This window comes from Borostomias antarcticus (genome assembly GCF_949987555.1).
Source record: "Borostomias antarcticus genome assembly, contig: scaffold_301, whole genome shotgun sequence".
Lineage (NCBI taxonomy): Eukaryota > Metazoa > Chordata > Actinopteri > Stomiiformes > Stomiidae > Borostomias > Borostomias antarcticus.
Window position 1 is genome coordinate 4706 of NW_028176765.1, and position 15295 is coordinate 20000.

A 15295-nucleotide genomic window follows, 5' to 3' on the forward strand; every position below is an offset into this window, starting at 1 on the left:
GGAGACCAGGCCCAGGGGGAGACCAGGCCCAGGGGGAGACCAGGCCCAGGGGGAGACCAGGCCCAGGGAGAGACCAGACCAGGCCCAGGGAGAGACCAGGCCCAGGGGGGGACCAGGCCCAGGGAGAGACCAGGGGGAGACCAGGCCCAGGGGGAGACCAGGCCCAGGGGGAGACCAGGCCCAGGGGGAGACCAGACCAGGCCCAGGGGGAGACCAGGCCCAGGGGGAGACCAGGCCCAGGGGGAGACCAGACCAGGCCCAGGGGGAGACCAGGCCCAGGGGGAGACCAGGCCCAGGGAGAGACCAGGGGGAGACCAGGCCCAGGGGGAGACCAGGCCCAGGGGGAGACCAGGCCCAGGGGGAGACCAGGCCCAGGGGGAGACCAGGCCCAGGGAGAGACCAGGCCCAGGGGGAGACCAGGCCCAGGGGGAGACCAGGCCCAGGGGGAGATCAGGCCCAGGGGGAGACCAGGCCCAGGGGGAGACCAGGCCCAGGGGGAGACCAGGCCCAGGGGGAGACCAGGCCCAGGGAGAGACCAGGCCCAGGGGGAGACCAGACCCAGGGGGAGACCAGGCCCAGGGAGAGACCAGGGGGAGACCAGGCCCAGGGGGAGACCAGGCCCAGGGGGAGACCAGGCCCAGGGGGAGACCAGGCCCAGGGGGAGACCAGGCCCAGGGAGAGACCAGGGGGAGACCAGGCCCAGGGGGAGACCAGGCCCAGGGGGAGACCAGGCCCAGGGGGAGACCAGGCCCAGGGGGAGACCAGACCAGGGGGAGACCAGGCCCAGGGGGAGACCAGGCCCAGGGAGAGACCAGGGGGAGACCAGGCCCAGGGGGAGACCAGGCCCAGGGGGAGACCAGGCCCAGGGGGAGACCAGGCCCAGGGGGAGACCAGGCCCAGGGGGAGACCAGACCAGGCCCAGGGAGAGACCAGGCCCAGGGGGAGACCAGGCCCAGGGGGAGACCAGACCAGGCCCAGGGGGAGACCAGGCCCAGGGGGAGACCAGGCCCAGGGGGAGACCAGGCCCAGGGGGAGACCAGGCCCAGGGGGAGACCAGGCCCAGGGAGAGACCAGACCAGGCCCAGGGGGAGACCAGGCCCAGGGGGAGACCAGACCAGGCCCAGGGGGAGACCAGACCAGGCCCAGGGGGAGACCAGGCCCAGGGGGAGACCAGGCCCAGGGGGAGACCAGACCAGGCCCAGGGGGAGACCAGACCAGGCCCAGGGGGAGACCAGACCAGGCCCAGGGGGAGACCAGGCCCAGGGGGAGACCAGGCCCAGGGGGAGACCAGGCCCAGGGGGAGACCAGGCCCAGGGGGAGACCAGACCAGGCCCAGGGGGAGACCAGACCAGGCCCAGGGGGAGACCAGGCCCAGGGGGAGACCAGACCAGGCCCAGGGGGAGACCAGACCAGGCCCAGGGGGAGACCAGACCAGGCCCAGGGAGAGACCAGGCCCAGGGAGAGACCAGGCCCAGGGGGAGACCAGGCCCAGGGGGAGACCAGGCCCAGGGGGAGACCAGGCCCAGGGAGAGACCAGGCCCAGGGAGAGACCAGGCCCAGGCCTCTCTGCAGGGTGCTAGGTTCATCCCGGTCACATGACCAGGAGAGAATATCTCTAAATAAACTATGAATGGATATGCATAGACGGTTATTCCCCACACACACACACACACACACACACACACACACACACACACACACACACAGTTACACACACACACACACACACACACAGTTACACACACACACACACACACACAGTTACACACACACACATATCAATGACACATAAATACACGCCGACTTTCTTCAAGCCGTAATCTGCAGGTGGTGAGCTGCTAGCTGGCTCTGAGTCAGCTCTGACACGGCATCTACAGCCAGCTCTGCTGTGATTGGAAGGTCTGGTGATGCACCCCCACAGACAGCTGTGATTGGACGGTGGCTGGTGATGCACCCCCACAGACAGCTGTGATTGGACGGTGGCTGGTGATGCACCCCCACAGACATCTGAGCCAACAGCAGATTACGGCTTTAACCTTCATCTCACTTCCACCTCTCAACGCTCACGTACACTAACCCCACAGCGACCCAACGCACCCAATGCACCGCCGCCCAGCTCAACACTGCTGCTGACAACAGGTCTTTAGCTACGCTGGTCGGACAGGTAGCCTGGCTTAGCCACATGCTAACAGGTCCAGACCTCCGCTTGGCTTAGCCACATGCTAACAGGTCTTTAGCTGCGCTGGTCGGACAGGTAGCCTGGCTAAGCCACATGCTAACAGGTCTTTAGCTACGCTGGTCGGACAGGTAGCCTGGCTTAGCCACATGCTAACAGGTCCAGACCTCCGCTTGGCTTAGCCACATGCTAACAGGTCTTTAGCTACGCTGGTCAGACAGGTAGCCTGGCTTAGCCACATGCTAACAGGTCCAGACCTCTGCCTGGCTTAGCCACATGCTAACAGGTCCAGACCTCTGCTTAGCTTAGCCACATGCTAACAGGTCCAGACCTCTGCTTAGCTTAGCCACATGCTAACAGGTCCAGACCTCTGCTTAGCTTAGCCACATGCTAACAGGTCCAGACCTCATCCCATCACCTTCACCTCCTCTCCTGCTCAACGTCTCTCTCACCCCCAACAGGGTCCCACCCATTCACCCTCTGACCTTCACACCAGCCCAACTTACATGTTCACACACACACACAGTTCCTCCCACTCGGTACACACACAGACACACACACGGATATTCCCTCACACACACGCACACACACACACACACACGTTCATGTCCACTCTGTAGTCCCTGAGATCACCTCACACTTACTCAAGGCCTTCTCTCTGAAACCCTGGACGACAGGGCGGCCATTTTAAAACCACTAAAACACACAAACACAAACAAGCTCATCCATGAAGGCACATTCTGGAAGAATCCACACAACACAAATGAGTCCACATCAGGGGGGAACGCACATCACATATGGATCTCCTTAAAAGGCAAGTCCACAAAAAGGACTAATAATAACGAGAGCCTCAGTTAAAAGGGAGGGACAGTTTCATAAAGGAGGAGGGATCTGGGGAACATAGGGACTTGTAGTCCGTAGTCCCTGGAAATAAGAACTACATTTTTGTCCATTCAGAGAATTCTCAGACAAACGAGCTGATTAGCGTTCGACTGACGCACAGGAAGTGATGCGACAGTATGTCCTCCGTACAGGAAGTGATGTCATGAACATCCTGTCATGAACATGTGATCACATGACCGTCGTGTTTCCCTGTCCCCTGCAGTCGCGTCATGCAGACAGCAGCACTCAGACGCTGTGTCCTGTCCACGAGCCAGGGGGCGCCATCTCAGGGCCACGTCAGTGATGCACCCTGGGAAATGTAGTAGGTATGGAACAGGGAGATGCGGAGGAGGGGGTTGGAGGGCTTCCTCACTTTTCCCATCCAGAGAAGGGATGTGTGGGGTTTGTAGTTTTTCCCACCCAGAGAAGGGATGTGTGGGGTTTGTAGTTTTTCCCATCCAGAGAAGGGATGTGTGGGGTTTGTAGTTTTTCCCATCCAGAGAAGGGATGTGTGGGGTTTGTAGTTTCTCTCAGCTGCTCCAGGACTTGCGGTTCTCCGCCCTCTTGGCCGCCAGGCCGGACTCCCCCCCCCTGAGAACTGGCCCGCAGAACTCGCCACTGCGCCGGTTCTCCGGGTTCCGTTTGGAGCGCTCCCGGCGGAACACGCGGTCCGGACGCACCAGGACGCCGTAGCCGGGGCTGCAACGGAAGTAGTGATGGCCGCCCACCGAGCCGTCGTTCTTACCTGGAGGAAGAGAGGGATGATGGAGGGGGAGAGGGATGATGGAGGAAGAGAGGGATGATGGAGGGGGAGAGGGATGATGGAGGAAGAGAGGGATGATGGAGGAAGAGAGGGATGATGGAGGGGGAGAGGGATGATGGAGGGAGAGAGGGATGATGGAGGGGGAGAGGAGGAGAGATGGAGGAAGACGAGAGATGAAGGACAGTAGTACCTAGTTGGACACAATGCCCTACATCTTACTCATGATAACAAACACACACACACACACACACACACACACACACACACACACACACAAACAGGAAGCACCGACCTGCGGGCGCGTCCAGCTCCACGCCGACCCACACCCCGTCAGCGAACTCCGTGTTCCCCACGTAGCGAACCGTCCCGCCCTTACTGGCGCCCACGCTCACGCACGCCCCCTCCGTCAGCCAATCGGGTAGCACGTAGTCCTCGTCATCCAGGATGATCTCCAGGCGCTCCAGGCTGTCTCTCCCTCTTCCTCCTCCCCCTCTCCCTAGCCCCTCCTCCCCGGGGGCGTGGGCCAGCCGCTGGCCCCCTGAGGGATTGTGGGATACTGGATGACCAGTGGTGGCGGCCATGTTGGCGTCATACTGAGGAGGAGAGGCCAGAACACCGTTCCGGTGAGCTTGCTGCTGCTGGGGGATTCTGGGTAACGTAGTTTCAGGAGCCCCGGCCTCCGGCGGGGAGGGGGGGAGGGGGGCGGGGTCGCCACCGGCGACGGCGGAGGCTTCCGACAGGGTCGCCGTGGAAACGCTAGTGGAAAAGTAGCCGCTGGAGGATTGGCTGAGGGGGCTGAGGGGCGTGTCATGCGGATCATGCATGGATGGAGCGGGAGGAGGAGGAGGCGGGGCTTCTGGGGACTCCCACGGTCGGTCATTGGTCAGGGCTGGGATCAGGCTCCTCCCTACCAAAGCAACCTACGGGGAACCATGGCAACGGAAACAATCACACAGTGGGAGAACACGGTAGACCAGGCATCATGCTGACGACATCATCACCATCATCATAGTCCCCATCAACAACAACACCATCAACATCAACACCATCAACAACAACATCATAATCATCAACATCAACAGAGAGGGAGGGAGGAAGGGAGGGAGGGAGGAGAAGGAGAGAAGGGAGGGAGGGGTGCTGAGAGGAGACGGAGGTTCTTACCGGTTCTATCCTGACCCGGCTCTCCTCTGGTCCAGAACTCTGCATGACGATACGGGGCAGGTGCTAGAACCCAGGGAGAACAGCATGAGAACCCAGCTCAACAGAACACTGGGAGAAGAACATGAGAACCCAGCTCAACAGAACACTGGGAGAAGAGCATGAGAACCCAGCTCAACAGAACACTGGGAGAAGAGCATGAGAACCCAGAGCGTACCTTTTGGGAGTGGGAGGGGTTGAGTGTACCTGTTGGGAGTGGGGGGGGTAGAGCGTACCTGTTGGGGGGGCGTACCTGTTGGGAGTGGGGGAGGGGGCGGGGCGTACCTGTTGGGAGTGGGGGGGCAGGGCGTACCTGTTGGGGGGGGGCGCGTACCTGTTGGGAGTGGGGGAGGGGGCGGGGCGTACCTGTTGGGAGTGGGAGTGGGGGGAGGGGGGCGTACCTGTTGGGAGTGGGGGAGGGGGCGGGGCGTACCTGTTGGGAGTGGGAGTGGGGGGGGGGGGCGTACCTGTTGGGAGTGGGGGAGGGGGCGGGGCGTACCTGTTGGGGGGGCGTACCTGTTGGGAGTGGGAGTGGGGGCGTACCTGTTGGGAGTGGGGGAGGGGGCGGGGCGTACCTGTTGGGGGGGCGTACCTGTTGGGAGTGGGAGTGGGGGGGGGGGCGTACCTGTTGGGAGTGGGGGAGGGGGCGGGGCGTACCTGTTGGGGGGGCGTACCTGTTGGGAGTGGGAGTGGGGGGGGGGGCGTACCTGTTGGGAGTGGGGGGAGGGCCGGAGCTCCTTCTTGTCCTCGCGGGCGGGGAACAGAGACTTGAGCAGTTTGGGCATCTGAGGGACCAGGGCTCTGACTGAAAGATAAGAGGCAGCAAGCCCTGAAAGACCTGAGGAGGAGGAGGAGGAGAGGAGGAGAGGAAGAGGAGAGGAGGAGAGGAGAGGAAGAGAGGAGGCAGGAGAGGACGAGGGAGAGGAGAGGAGGAGAGGGAGCAGGAGAGGAAGCAAGAGGAGGAGGAGAGGACGAGGTAGGAGAGGGGAAGAGAGAGGGAGGAGAGGGGGAGAAGGCAGAGGAGCAGGGAGAGGGAGGAGAGGAGGAGAGGAGGAGGGAGCAGGAGAGGAGGAGAGGGAGGAGAGGAGGACAGGGTGTGGACAGTAGGGGAGGAGGTGGTGTGAAAGATTGAGACAGACAGTTGAGAGCGAGCCCAGGAAACACCACATCCACATTCTGAACAGGACAGAATCTGAGCAGAGAAAGAGATGAGACAGAATGACTGTAATCCCAGTTTATAATCTCTGGATTATAAAGCATAGAGAACTAATTCATCCTCATGATTAATTGTCATTGGCCACGACGACGGACATGAAGATGCACAGTAATGACTCATCAGTGACAGACTAGAATCAGACAACAAACTATTGATACACACACACGTTATGCAGAGAGATCAGAGAGAGAGCAGAGGGGTTAGGGGGAGATAGACAGGGGGGGAGGGAGGGGCAGGTTGGGGGGGTGTGGGGGCAGGTTGGGTGAGTGTTGGGGGAGGTTGAGTGGGTGTGGGGGCAGGTTGGGTGGGTGTGGGGGGAGGTTGGGTGAGTTTGAGGGCAGGTTGGGAGGGTGTGGGGGCAGGTTGGGTGGGTGTGAGGGCAGGTTGGGGGGGTGTGGGGGGAGGTTGGGGGGGTGTGGGGGGAGGTTGGGGGGGTGTAGGGGCAGGTTGGGGGGAGGTTGGGTGGGTGTAGGGGCAGGTTGGGTGGGTGTGGGGGCAGGTTGGGGGGGTGTGAGGGCAGGTTGGGGGGGTGTGGGGGGAGGTTGGGGGGGTGTAGGGGCAGGTTGGGGGGAGGTTGGGTGGGTGTAGGGGCAGGTTGGGTGGGTGTAGGGGCAGGTTGGGTGGGTGTGGGGGCAGGTTGGGGGGGTGTAGGGGCAGGTTGGGGGGAGGTTGGGTGGGTGTAGGGGCAGGTTGGGTGGGTGTAGGGGCAGGTTGGGGCGGGTGTGAGGGCAGGTTGGGTGAGTGTGAGGGCAGGTTGGGTGGGTGTAGGGGCAGGTTGGGTGGGTGTAGGGGCAGGTTGGGTGGGTGTGGGGGGAGGTTGGGGGGGTGTAGGGGCAGGTTGGGTGGGTGTAGGGGCAGGTTGGGTGGGTGTAGGGGCAGGTTGGGGTGGGTGTAGGGGCAGGTTGGGTGGGTGTAGGGGCAGGTTGGGTGGGTGTAGGGGCAGGTTGGGTGGGTGTAGGGGCAGGTTGGGGTGGGTGTGAGGGCAGGTTGGGTGGGTGTAGGGGCAGGTTGGGTGAGTGTAGGGGCAGGTTGGGTGGGTGTAGGGGCAGGTTGGGGTGAGTGTAGGGGCAGGTTGGGTGAGTGTAGGGGCAGGTTGGGTGGGTGTGAGGGCAGGTTGGGGTGGGTGTGAGGGCAGGTTGGGTGGGTGTAGGGGCAGGTTGGGTGGGTGTAGGGGCAGGTTGGGGTGGGTGTAGGGGCAGGTTGGGTGGGTGTAGGGGCAGGTTGGGTGGGTGTAGGGGCAGGTTGGGTGGGTGTAGGGGCAGGTTGGGGTGGGTGTGAGGGCAGGTTGGGGGGGTGTAGGGGCAGGTTGGGTGGGTGTAGGGGCAGGTTGGGTGGGTGTAGGGGCAGGTTGGGGTGGGTGTGAGGGCAGGTTGGGGTGAGTGTAGGGGCAGGTTGGGTGGGTGTAGGGGCAGGTTGGGTGAGTGTAGGGGCAGGTTGGGTGGGTGTAGGGGCAGGTTGGGGTGGGTGTGAGGGCAGGTTGGGTGAGTGTAGGGGCAGGTTGGGTGGGTGTGGGGGGAGGTTGGGGGGGTGTAGGGGCAGGTTGGGTGGGTGTAGGGGCAGGTTGGGTGGGTGTAGGGGCAGGTTGGGTGGGTGTAGGGGCAGGTTGGGTGGGTGTAGGGGCAGGTTGGGTGGGTGTGGGGGGAGGTTGGGGTGAGTGTAGGGGCAGGTTGGGTGGGTGTGAGGGCAGGTTGGAGGGGTGTAGGGGCAGGTTGGGTGGGTGTAGGGGCAGGTTGGGTGAGTGTAGGGGCAGGTTGGGGGGGTGTAGGGGCAGGTTGGGGTGGGTGTAGGGGCAGGTTGGGTGGGTGTAGGGGCAGGTTGGGGTGGGTGTGAGGGCAGGTTGGGTGGGTGTAGGGGCAGGTTGGGTGGGTGTAGGGGCAGGTTGGGTGGGTGTAGGGGCAGGTTGGGTGGGTGTAGGGGCAGGTTGGGGTGGGTGTGAGGGCAGGTTGGGTGGGTGTGAGGGCAGGTTGGGTGAGTGTAGGGGCAGGTTGGGTGGGTGTGAGGGCAGGTTGGGTGAGTGTAGGGGCAGGTTGGGTGAGTGTAGGGGCAGGTTGGGGTGGGTGTAGGGGCAGGTTGGGTGGGTGTAGGGGCAGGTTGGGTGGGTGTGAGGGCAGGTTGGGTGGGTGTGAGGGCAGGTTGGGTGAGTGTAGGGGCAGGTTGGGTGGGTGTGAGGGCAGGTTGGGTGGGTGTGAGGGCAGGTTGGGTGAGTGTAGGGGCAGGTTGGGTGGGTGTAGGGGCAGGTTGGGGTGGGTGTGAGGGCAGGTTGGGTGGGTGTGAGGGCAGGTTGGGTGAGTGTGAGGGCAGGTTGGGTGGGTGTAGGGGCAGGTTGGGGTGGGTGTGAGGGCAGGTTGGGTGGGTGTGAGGGCAGGTTGGGTGGGTGTGAGGGCAGGTTGGGTGAGTGTAGGGGCAGGTTGGGTGAGTGTAGGGGCAGGTTGGGTGGGTGTGAGGGCAGGTTGGGTGGGTGTGAGGGCAGGTTGGGTGAGTGTAGGGGCAGGTTGGGTGAGTGTAGGGGCAGGTTGGGGTGGGTGTGAGGGCAGGTTGGGTGAGTGTAGGGGCAGGTTGGGTGGGTGTAGGGGCAGGTTGGGGTGGGTGTGAGGGCAGGTTGGGGTGGGTGTAGGGGCAGGTTGGGTGAGTGTAGGGGCAGGTTGGGTGGGTGTAGGGGCAGGTTGGGGTGGGTGTGAGGGCAGGTTGGGTGAGTGTAGGGGCAGGTTGGGGTGGGTGTGAGGGCAGGTTGGGTGAGTGTAGGGGCAGGTTGGGGTGGGTGTGAGGGCAGGTTGGGTGAGTGTAGGGGCAGGTTGGGTGAGTGTAGGGGCAGGTTGGGTGGGTGTAGGGGCAGGTTGGGTGAGTGTAGGGGCAGGTTGGGTGAGTGTAGGGGCAGGTTGGGGTGGGTGTGGGGGCAGGTTGGGTGGGTGTGGGGGCAGGTTGGGTGGGTGTGAGGGCAAGTTGGGTGAGTGTAGGGGCAGGTTGGGTGAGTGTAGGGGCAGGTTGGGTGGGTGTAGGGGCAGGTTGGGTGGGTGTAGGGGCAGGTTGGGTGGGTGTAGGGGCAGGTTGGGTGGGTGTGGGGGGAGGTTGGGGTGGGTGTAGGGGCAGGTTGGGTGGGTGTAGGGGCAGGTTGGGTGGGTGTAGGGGCAGGTTGGGTGAGTGTAGGGGCAGGTTGGGTGAGTGTAGGGGCAGGTTGGGTGGGTGTAGGGGCAGGTTGGGTGAGTGTAGGGGCAGGTTGGGTGGGTGTAGGGGCAGGTTGGGTGAGTGTAGGGGCAGGTTGGGTGGGTGTGAGGGCAGGTTGGGTGGGTGTGAGGGCAGGTTGGGTGGGTGTAGGGGCAGGTTGGGTGGGTGTGGGGGGAGGTTGGGGTGAGTGTAGGGGCAGGTTGGGTGGGTGTAGGGGCAGGTTGGGGGGGTGTAGGGGCAGGTTGGGGTGGGTGTGAGGGCAGGTTGGGTGGGTGTAGGGGCAGGTTGGGTGGGTGTGAGGGCAGGTTGGGGTGAGTGTAGGGGCAGGTTGGGTGGGTGTAGGGGCAGGTTGGGTGGGTGTGAGGGCAGGTTGGGTGAGTGTAGGGGCAGGTTGGGTGGGTGTAGGGGCAGGTTGGGTGGGTGTGAGGGCAGGTTGGGTGAGTGTAGGGGCAGGTTGGGTGGGTGTAGGGGCAGGTTGGGTGAGTGTAGGGGCAGGTTGGGTGAGTGTAGGGGCAGGTTGGGTGAGTGTAGGGGCAGGTTGGGTGGGTGTGAGGGCAGGTTGGGTGGGTGTGAGGGCAGGTTGGGTGGGTGTAGGGGCAGGTTGGGTGGGTGTAGGGGCAGGTTGGGTGAGTGTAGGGGCAGGTTGGGTGGGTGTAGGGGCAGGTTGGGTGAGTGTAGGGGCAGGTTGGGTGGGTGTGAGGGCAGGTTGGGTGGGTGTGAGGGCAGGTTGGGTGAGTGTAGGGGCAGGTTGGGTGGGTGTGAGGGCAGGTTGGGTGAGTGTAGGGGCAGGTTGGGTGAGTGTAGGGGCAGGTTGGGTGGGTGTAGGGGCAGGTTGGGTGGGTGTAGGGGCAGGTTGGGTGGGTGTGAGGGCAGGTTGGGGTGGGTGTGAGGGCAGGTTGGGTGAGTGTAGGGGCAGGTTGGGTGGGTGTAGGGGCAGGTTGGGTGGGTGTAGGGGCAGGTTGGGTGAGTGTAGGGGCAGGTTGGGGTGGGTGTGAGGGCAGGTTGGGTGAGTGTAGGGGCAGGTTGGGTGGGTGTGAGGGCAGGTTGGGGTGGGTGTGAGGGCAGGTTGGGTGAGTGTAGGGGCAGGTTGGGTGGGTGTGAGGGCAGGTTGGGTGAGTGTAGGGGCAGGTTGGGTGGGTGTAGGGGCAGGTTGGGTGAGTGTAGGGGCAGGTTGGGGTGGGTGTGAGGGCAGGTTGGGGGGGTGTAGGGGCAGGTTGGGTGGGTGTAGGGGCAGGTTGGGTGGGTGTAGGGGCAGGTTGGGGTGGGTGTGAGGGCAGGTTGGGGGGGTGTAGGGGCAGGTTGGGTGGGTGTAGGGGCAGGTTGGGTGGGTGTAGGGGCAGGTTGGGGTGGGTGTGAGGGCAGGTTGGGGGGGTGTAGGGGCAGGTTGGGTGGGTGTAGGGGCAGGTTGGGTGGGTGTAGGGGCAGGTTGGGGTGGGTGTGAGGGCAGGTTGGGTGGGTGTGAGGGCAGGTTGGGTGAGTGTAGGGGCAGGTTGGGTGGGTGTAGGGGCAGGTTGGGGTGGGTGTGAGGGCAGGTTGGGTGGGTGTGAGGGCAGGTTGGGTGAGTGTGAGGGCAGGTTGGGTGGGTGTAGGGGCAGGTTGGGGTGGGTGTGAGGGCAGGTTGGGTGGGTGTGAGGGCAGGTTGGGTGGGTGTGAGGGCAGGTTGGGTGAGTGTAGGGGCAGGTTGGGTGAGTGTAGGGGCAGGTTGGGTGGGTGTGAGGGCAGGTTGGGTGGGTGTGAGGGCAGGTTGGGTGAGTGTAGGGGCAGGTTGGGTGAGTGTAGGGGCAGGTTGGGGTGGGTGTGAGGGCAGGTTGGGTGAGTGTAGGGGCAGGTTGGGTGGGTGTAGGGGCAGGTTGGGGTGGGTGTGAGGGCAGGTTGGGGTGGGTGTAGGGGCAGGTTGGGTGAGTGTAGGGGCAGGTTGGGTGGGTGTAGGGGCAGGTTGGGGTGGGTGTGAGGGCAGGTTGGGTGAGTGTAGGGGCAGGTTGGGGTGGGTGTGAGGGCAGGTTGGGTGAGTGTAGGGGCAGGTTGGGGTGGGTGTGAGGGCAGGTTGGGTGAGTGTAGGGGCAGGTTGGGTGAGTGTAGGGGCAGGTTGGGTGGGTGTAGGGGCAGGTTGGGTGAGTGTAGGGGCAGGTTGGGTGAGTGTAGGGGCAGGTTGGGGTGGGTGTGGGGGCAGGTTGGGTGGGTGTGAGGGCAGGTTGGGTGAGTGTAGGGGCAGGTTGGGTGAGTGTAGGGGCAGGTTGGGGTGGGTGTGAGGGCAGGTTGGGTGAGTGTAGGGGCAGGTTGGGTGGGTGTAGGGGCAGGTTGGGGTGGGTGTGAGGGCAGGTTGGGGTGGGTGTAGGGGCAGGTTGGGTGAGTGTAGGGGCAGGTTGGGTGGGTGTAGGGGCAGGTTGGGGTGGGTGTGAGGGCAGGTTGGGTGAGTGTAGGGGCAGGTTGGGGTGGGTGTGAGGGCAGGTTGGGTGAGTGTAGGGGCAGGTTGGGGTGGGTGTGAGGGCAGGTTGGGTGAGTGTAGGGGCAGGTTGGGTGAGTGTAGGGGCAGGTTGGGTGGGTGTAGGGGCAGGTTGGGTGAGTGTAGGGGCAGGTTGGGTGAGTGTAGGGGCAGGTTGGGGTGGGTGTGGGGGCAGGTTGGGTGGGTGTGGGGGCAGGTTGGGTGGGTGTGAGGGCAAGTTGGGTGAGTGTAGGGGCAGGTTGGGTGAGTGTAGGGGCAGGTTGGGTGGGTGTAGGGGCAGGTTGGGTGGGTGTAGGGGCAGGTTGGGTGGGTGTGGGGGGAGGTTGGGGTGGGTGTAGGGGCAGGTTGGGTGGGTGTAGGGGCAGGTTGGGTGGGTGTAGGGGCAGGTTGGGTGAGTGTAGGGGCAGGTTGGGTGGGTGTGAGGGCAGGTTGGGTGGGTGTGAGGGCAGGTTGGGTGGGTGTAGGGGCAGGTTGGGTGGGTGTGGGGGGAGGTTGGGGTGAGTGTAGGGGCAGGTTGGGTGGGTGTAGGGGCAGGTTGGGGGGGTGTAGGGGCAGGTTGGGGTGGGTGTGAGGGCAGGTTGGGTGGGTGTAGGGGCAGGTTGGGTGGGTGTGAGGGCAGGTTGGGGTGAGTGTAGGGGCAGGTTGGGTGGGTGTAGGGGCAGGTTGGGTGGGTGTGAGGGCAGGTTGGGTGAGTGTAGGGGCAGGTTGGGTGGGTGTAGGGGCAGGTTGGGTGGGTGTGAGGGCAGGTTGGGTGAGTGTAGGGGCAGGTTGGGTGGGTGTAGGGGCAGGTTGGGTGAGTGTAGGGGCAGGTTGGGTGAGTGTAGGGGCAGGTTGGGTGAGTGTAGGGGCAGGTTGGGTGGGTGTGAGGGCAGGTTGGGTGGGTGTGAGGGCAGGTTGGGTGGGTGTAGGGGCAGGTTGGGTGGGTGTAGGGGCAGGTTGGGTGAGTGTAGGGGCAGGTTGGGTGGGTGTAGGGGCAGGTTGGGTGAGTGTAGGGGCAGGTTGGGTGGGTGTGAGGGCAGGTTGGGTGGGTGTGAGGGCAGGTTGGGTGAGTGTAGGGGCAGGTTGGGTGGGTGTGAGGGCAGGTTGGGTGAGTGTAGGGGCAGGTTGGGTGAGTGTAGGGGCAGGTTGGGTGGGTGTAGGGGCAGGTTGGGTGGGTGTAGGGGCAGGTTGGGTGGGTGTGAGGGCAGGTTGGGGTGGGTGTGAGGGCAGGTTGGGTGAGTGTAGGGGCAGGTTGGGTGGGTGTAGGGGCAGGTTGGGTGGGTGTAGGGGCAGGTTGGGTGAGTGTAGGGGCAGGTTGGGGTGGGTGTGAGGGCAGGTTGGGTGAGTGTAGGGGCAGGTTGGGTGGGTGTGAGGGCAGGTTGGGGTGGGTGTGAGGGCAGGTTGGGTGAGTGTAGGGGCAGGTTGGGTGGGTGTGAGGGCAGGTTGGGTGAGTGTAGGGGCAGGTTGGGTGGGTGTAGGGGCAGGTTGGGTGAGTGTAGGGGCAGGTTGGGGTGGGTGTGAGGGCAGGTTGGGGGGGTGTAGGGGCAGGTTGGGTGGGTGTAGGGGCAGGTTGGGTGGGTGTAGGGGCAGGTTGGGGTGGGTGTGAGGGCAGGTTGGGGGGGTGTAGGGGCAGGTTGGGTGGGTGTAGGGGCAGGTTGGGTGGGTGTAGGGGCAGGTTGGGGTGGGTGTGAGGGCAGGTTGGGGGGGTGTAGGGGCAGGTTGGGTGGGTGTAGGGGCAGGTTGGGTGGGTGTAGGGGCAGGTTGGGGTGGGTGTGAGGGCAGGTTGGGTGGGTGTGAGGGCAGGTTGGGTGAGTGTAGGGGCAGGTTGGGTGGGTGTAGGGGCAGGTTGGGGTGGGTGTGAGGGCAGGTTGGGTGGGTGTGAGGGCAGGTTGGGTGAGTGTGAGGGCAGGTTGGGTGGGTGTAGGGGCAGGTTGGGGTGGGTGTGAGGGCAGGTTGGGTGGGTGTGAGGGCAGGTTGGGTGGGTGTGAGGGCAGGTTGGGTGAGTGTAGGGGCAGGTTGGGTGAGTGTAGGGGCAGGTTGGGTGGGTGTGAGGGCAGGTTGGGTGGGTGTGAGGGCAGGTTGGGTGAGTGTAGGGGCAGGTTGGGTGAGTGTAGGGGCAGGTTGGGGTGGGTGTGAGGGCAGGTTGGGTGAGTGTAGGGGCAGGTTGGGTGGGTGTAGGGGCAGGTTGGGGTGGGTGTGAGGGCAGGTTGGGGTGGGTGTAGGGGCAGGTTGGGTGAGTGTAGGGGCAGGTTGGGTGGGTGTAGGGGCAGGTTGGGGTGGGTGTGAGGGCAGGTTGGGTGAGTGTAGGGGCAGGTTGGGGTGGGTGTGAGGGCAGGTTGGGTGAGTGTAGGGGCAGGTTGGGGTGGGTGTGAGGGCAGGTTGGGTGAGTGTAGGGGCAGGTTGGGTGAGTGTAGGGGCAGGTTGGGTGGGTGTAGGGGCAGGTTGGGTGAGTGTAGGGGCAGGTTGGGTGAGTGTAGGGGCAGGTTGGGGTGGGTGTGGGGGCAGGTTGGGTGGGTGTGGGGGCAGGTTGGGTGGGTGTGAGGGCAAGTTGGGTGAGTGTAGGGGCAGGTTGGGTGAGTGTAGGGGCAGGTTGGGTGGGTGTAGGGGCAGGTTGGGTGGGTGTAGGGGCAGGTTGGGTGGGTGTAGGGGCAGGTTGGGTGGGTGTGGGGGGAGGTTGGGGTGGGTGTAGGGGCAGGTTGGGTGGGTGTAGGGGCAGGTTGGGTGGGTGTAGGGGCAGGTTGGGTGAGTGTAGGGGCAGGTTGGGTGAGTGTAGGGGCAGGTTGGGTGGGTGTAGGGGCAGGTTGGGTGAGTGTAGGGGCAGGTTGGGTGGGTGTAGGGGCAGGTTGGGTGAGTGTAGGGGCAGGTTGGGTGGGTGTGAGGGCAGGTTGGGTGGGTGTGAGGGCAGGTTGGGTGGGTGTAGGGGCAGGTTGGGTGGGTGTGGGGGGAGGTTGGGGTGAGTGTAGGGGCAGGTTGGGTGGGTGTAGGGGCAGGTTGGGGGGGTGTAGGGGCAGGTTGGGGTGGGTGTGAGGGCAGGTTGGGTGGGTGTAGGGGCAGGTTGGGTGGGTGTGAGGGCAGGTTGGGGTGAGTGTAGGGGCAGGTTGGGTGGGTGTAGGGGCAGGTTGGGTGGGTGTGAGGGCAGGTTGGGTGAGTGTAGGGGCAGGTTGGGTGGGTGTAGGGGCAGGTTGGGTGGGTGTGAGGGCAGGTTGGGTGAGTGTAGGGGCAGGTTGGGTGGGTGTAGGGGCAGGTTGGGTGAGTGTAGGGGCAGGTTGGGTGAGTGTAGGGGCAGGTTGGGTGAGTGTAGGGGCAGGTTGGGTGGGTGTGAGGGCAGGTTGGGTGGGTGTGAGGGCAGGTTGGGTGGGTGTAGGGGCAGGTTGGGTGGGTGTAGGGGCAGGTTGGGTGAGTGTAGGGGCAGGTTGGGTGGGTGTAGGGGCAGGTTGGGTGAGTGTAGGGGCAGGTTGGGTGGGTGTGAGGGCAGGT

At 64.0% G+C, this 15295-nt stretch overlaps 1 protein-coding gene across 1 annotated transcript in view; it reads right to left on the bottom strand.

Annotated features, from left to right (window-relative positions):
- Nucleotides 1-2886: 2886 nt before the first annotated feature.
- The window catches only part of kif13ba (kinesin family member 13Ba), a 69342-nt gene continuing 56933 nt past the window's right edge, over nucleotides 2887-15295 (bottom strand). The window contains exons 37-40 of the mRNA XM_084462166.1: nucleotides 5726-5856; nucleotides 4983-5045; nucleotides 4114-4741; nucleotides 2887-3803 (exon numbers count right to left, since the gene is read on the bottom strand). Of these exons, the coding sequence (XP_084318292.1) occupies nucleotides 3589-3803; nucleotides 4114-4741; nucleotides 4983-5045; nucleotides 5726-5856 (1037 nt within the window). The 3' untranslated portion in view covers nucleotides 2887-3588. The remainder of the gene's footprint in view (nucleotides 3804-4113; nucleotides 4742-4982; nucleotides 5046-5725; nucleotides 5857-15295) is intronic.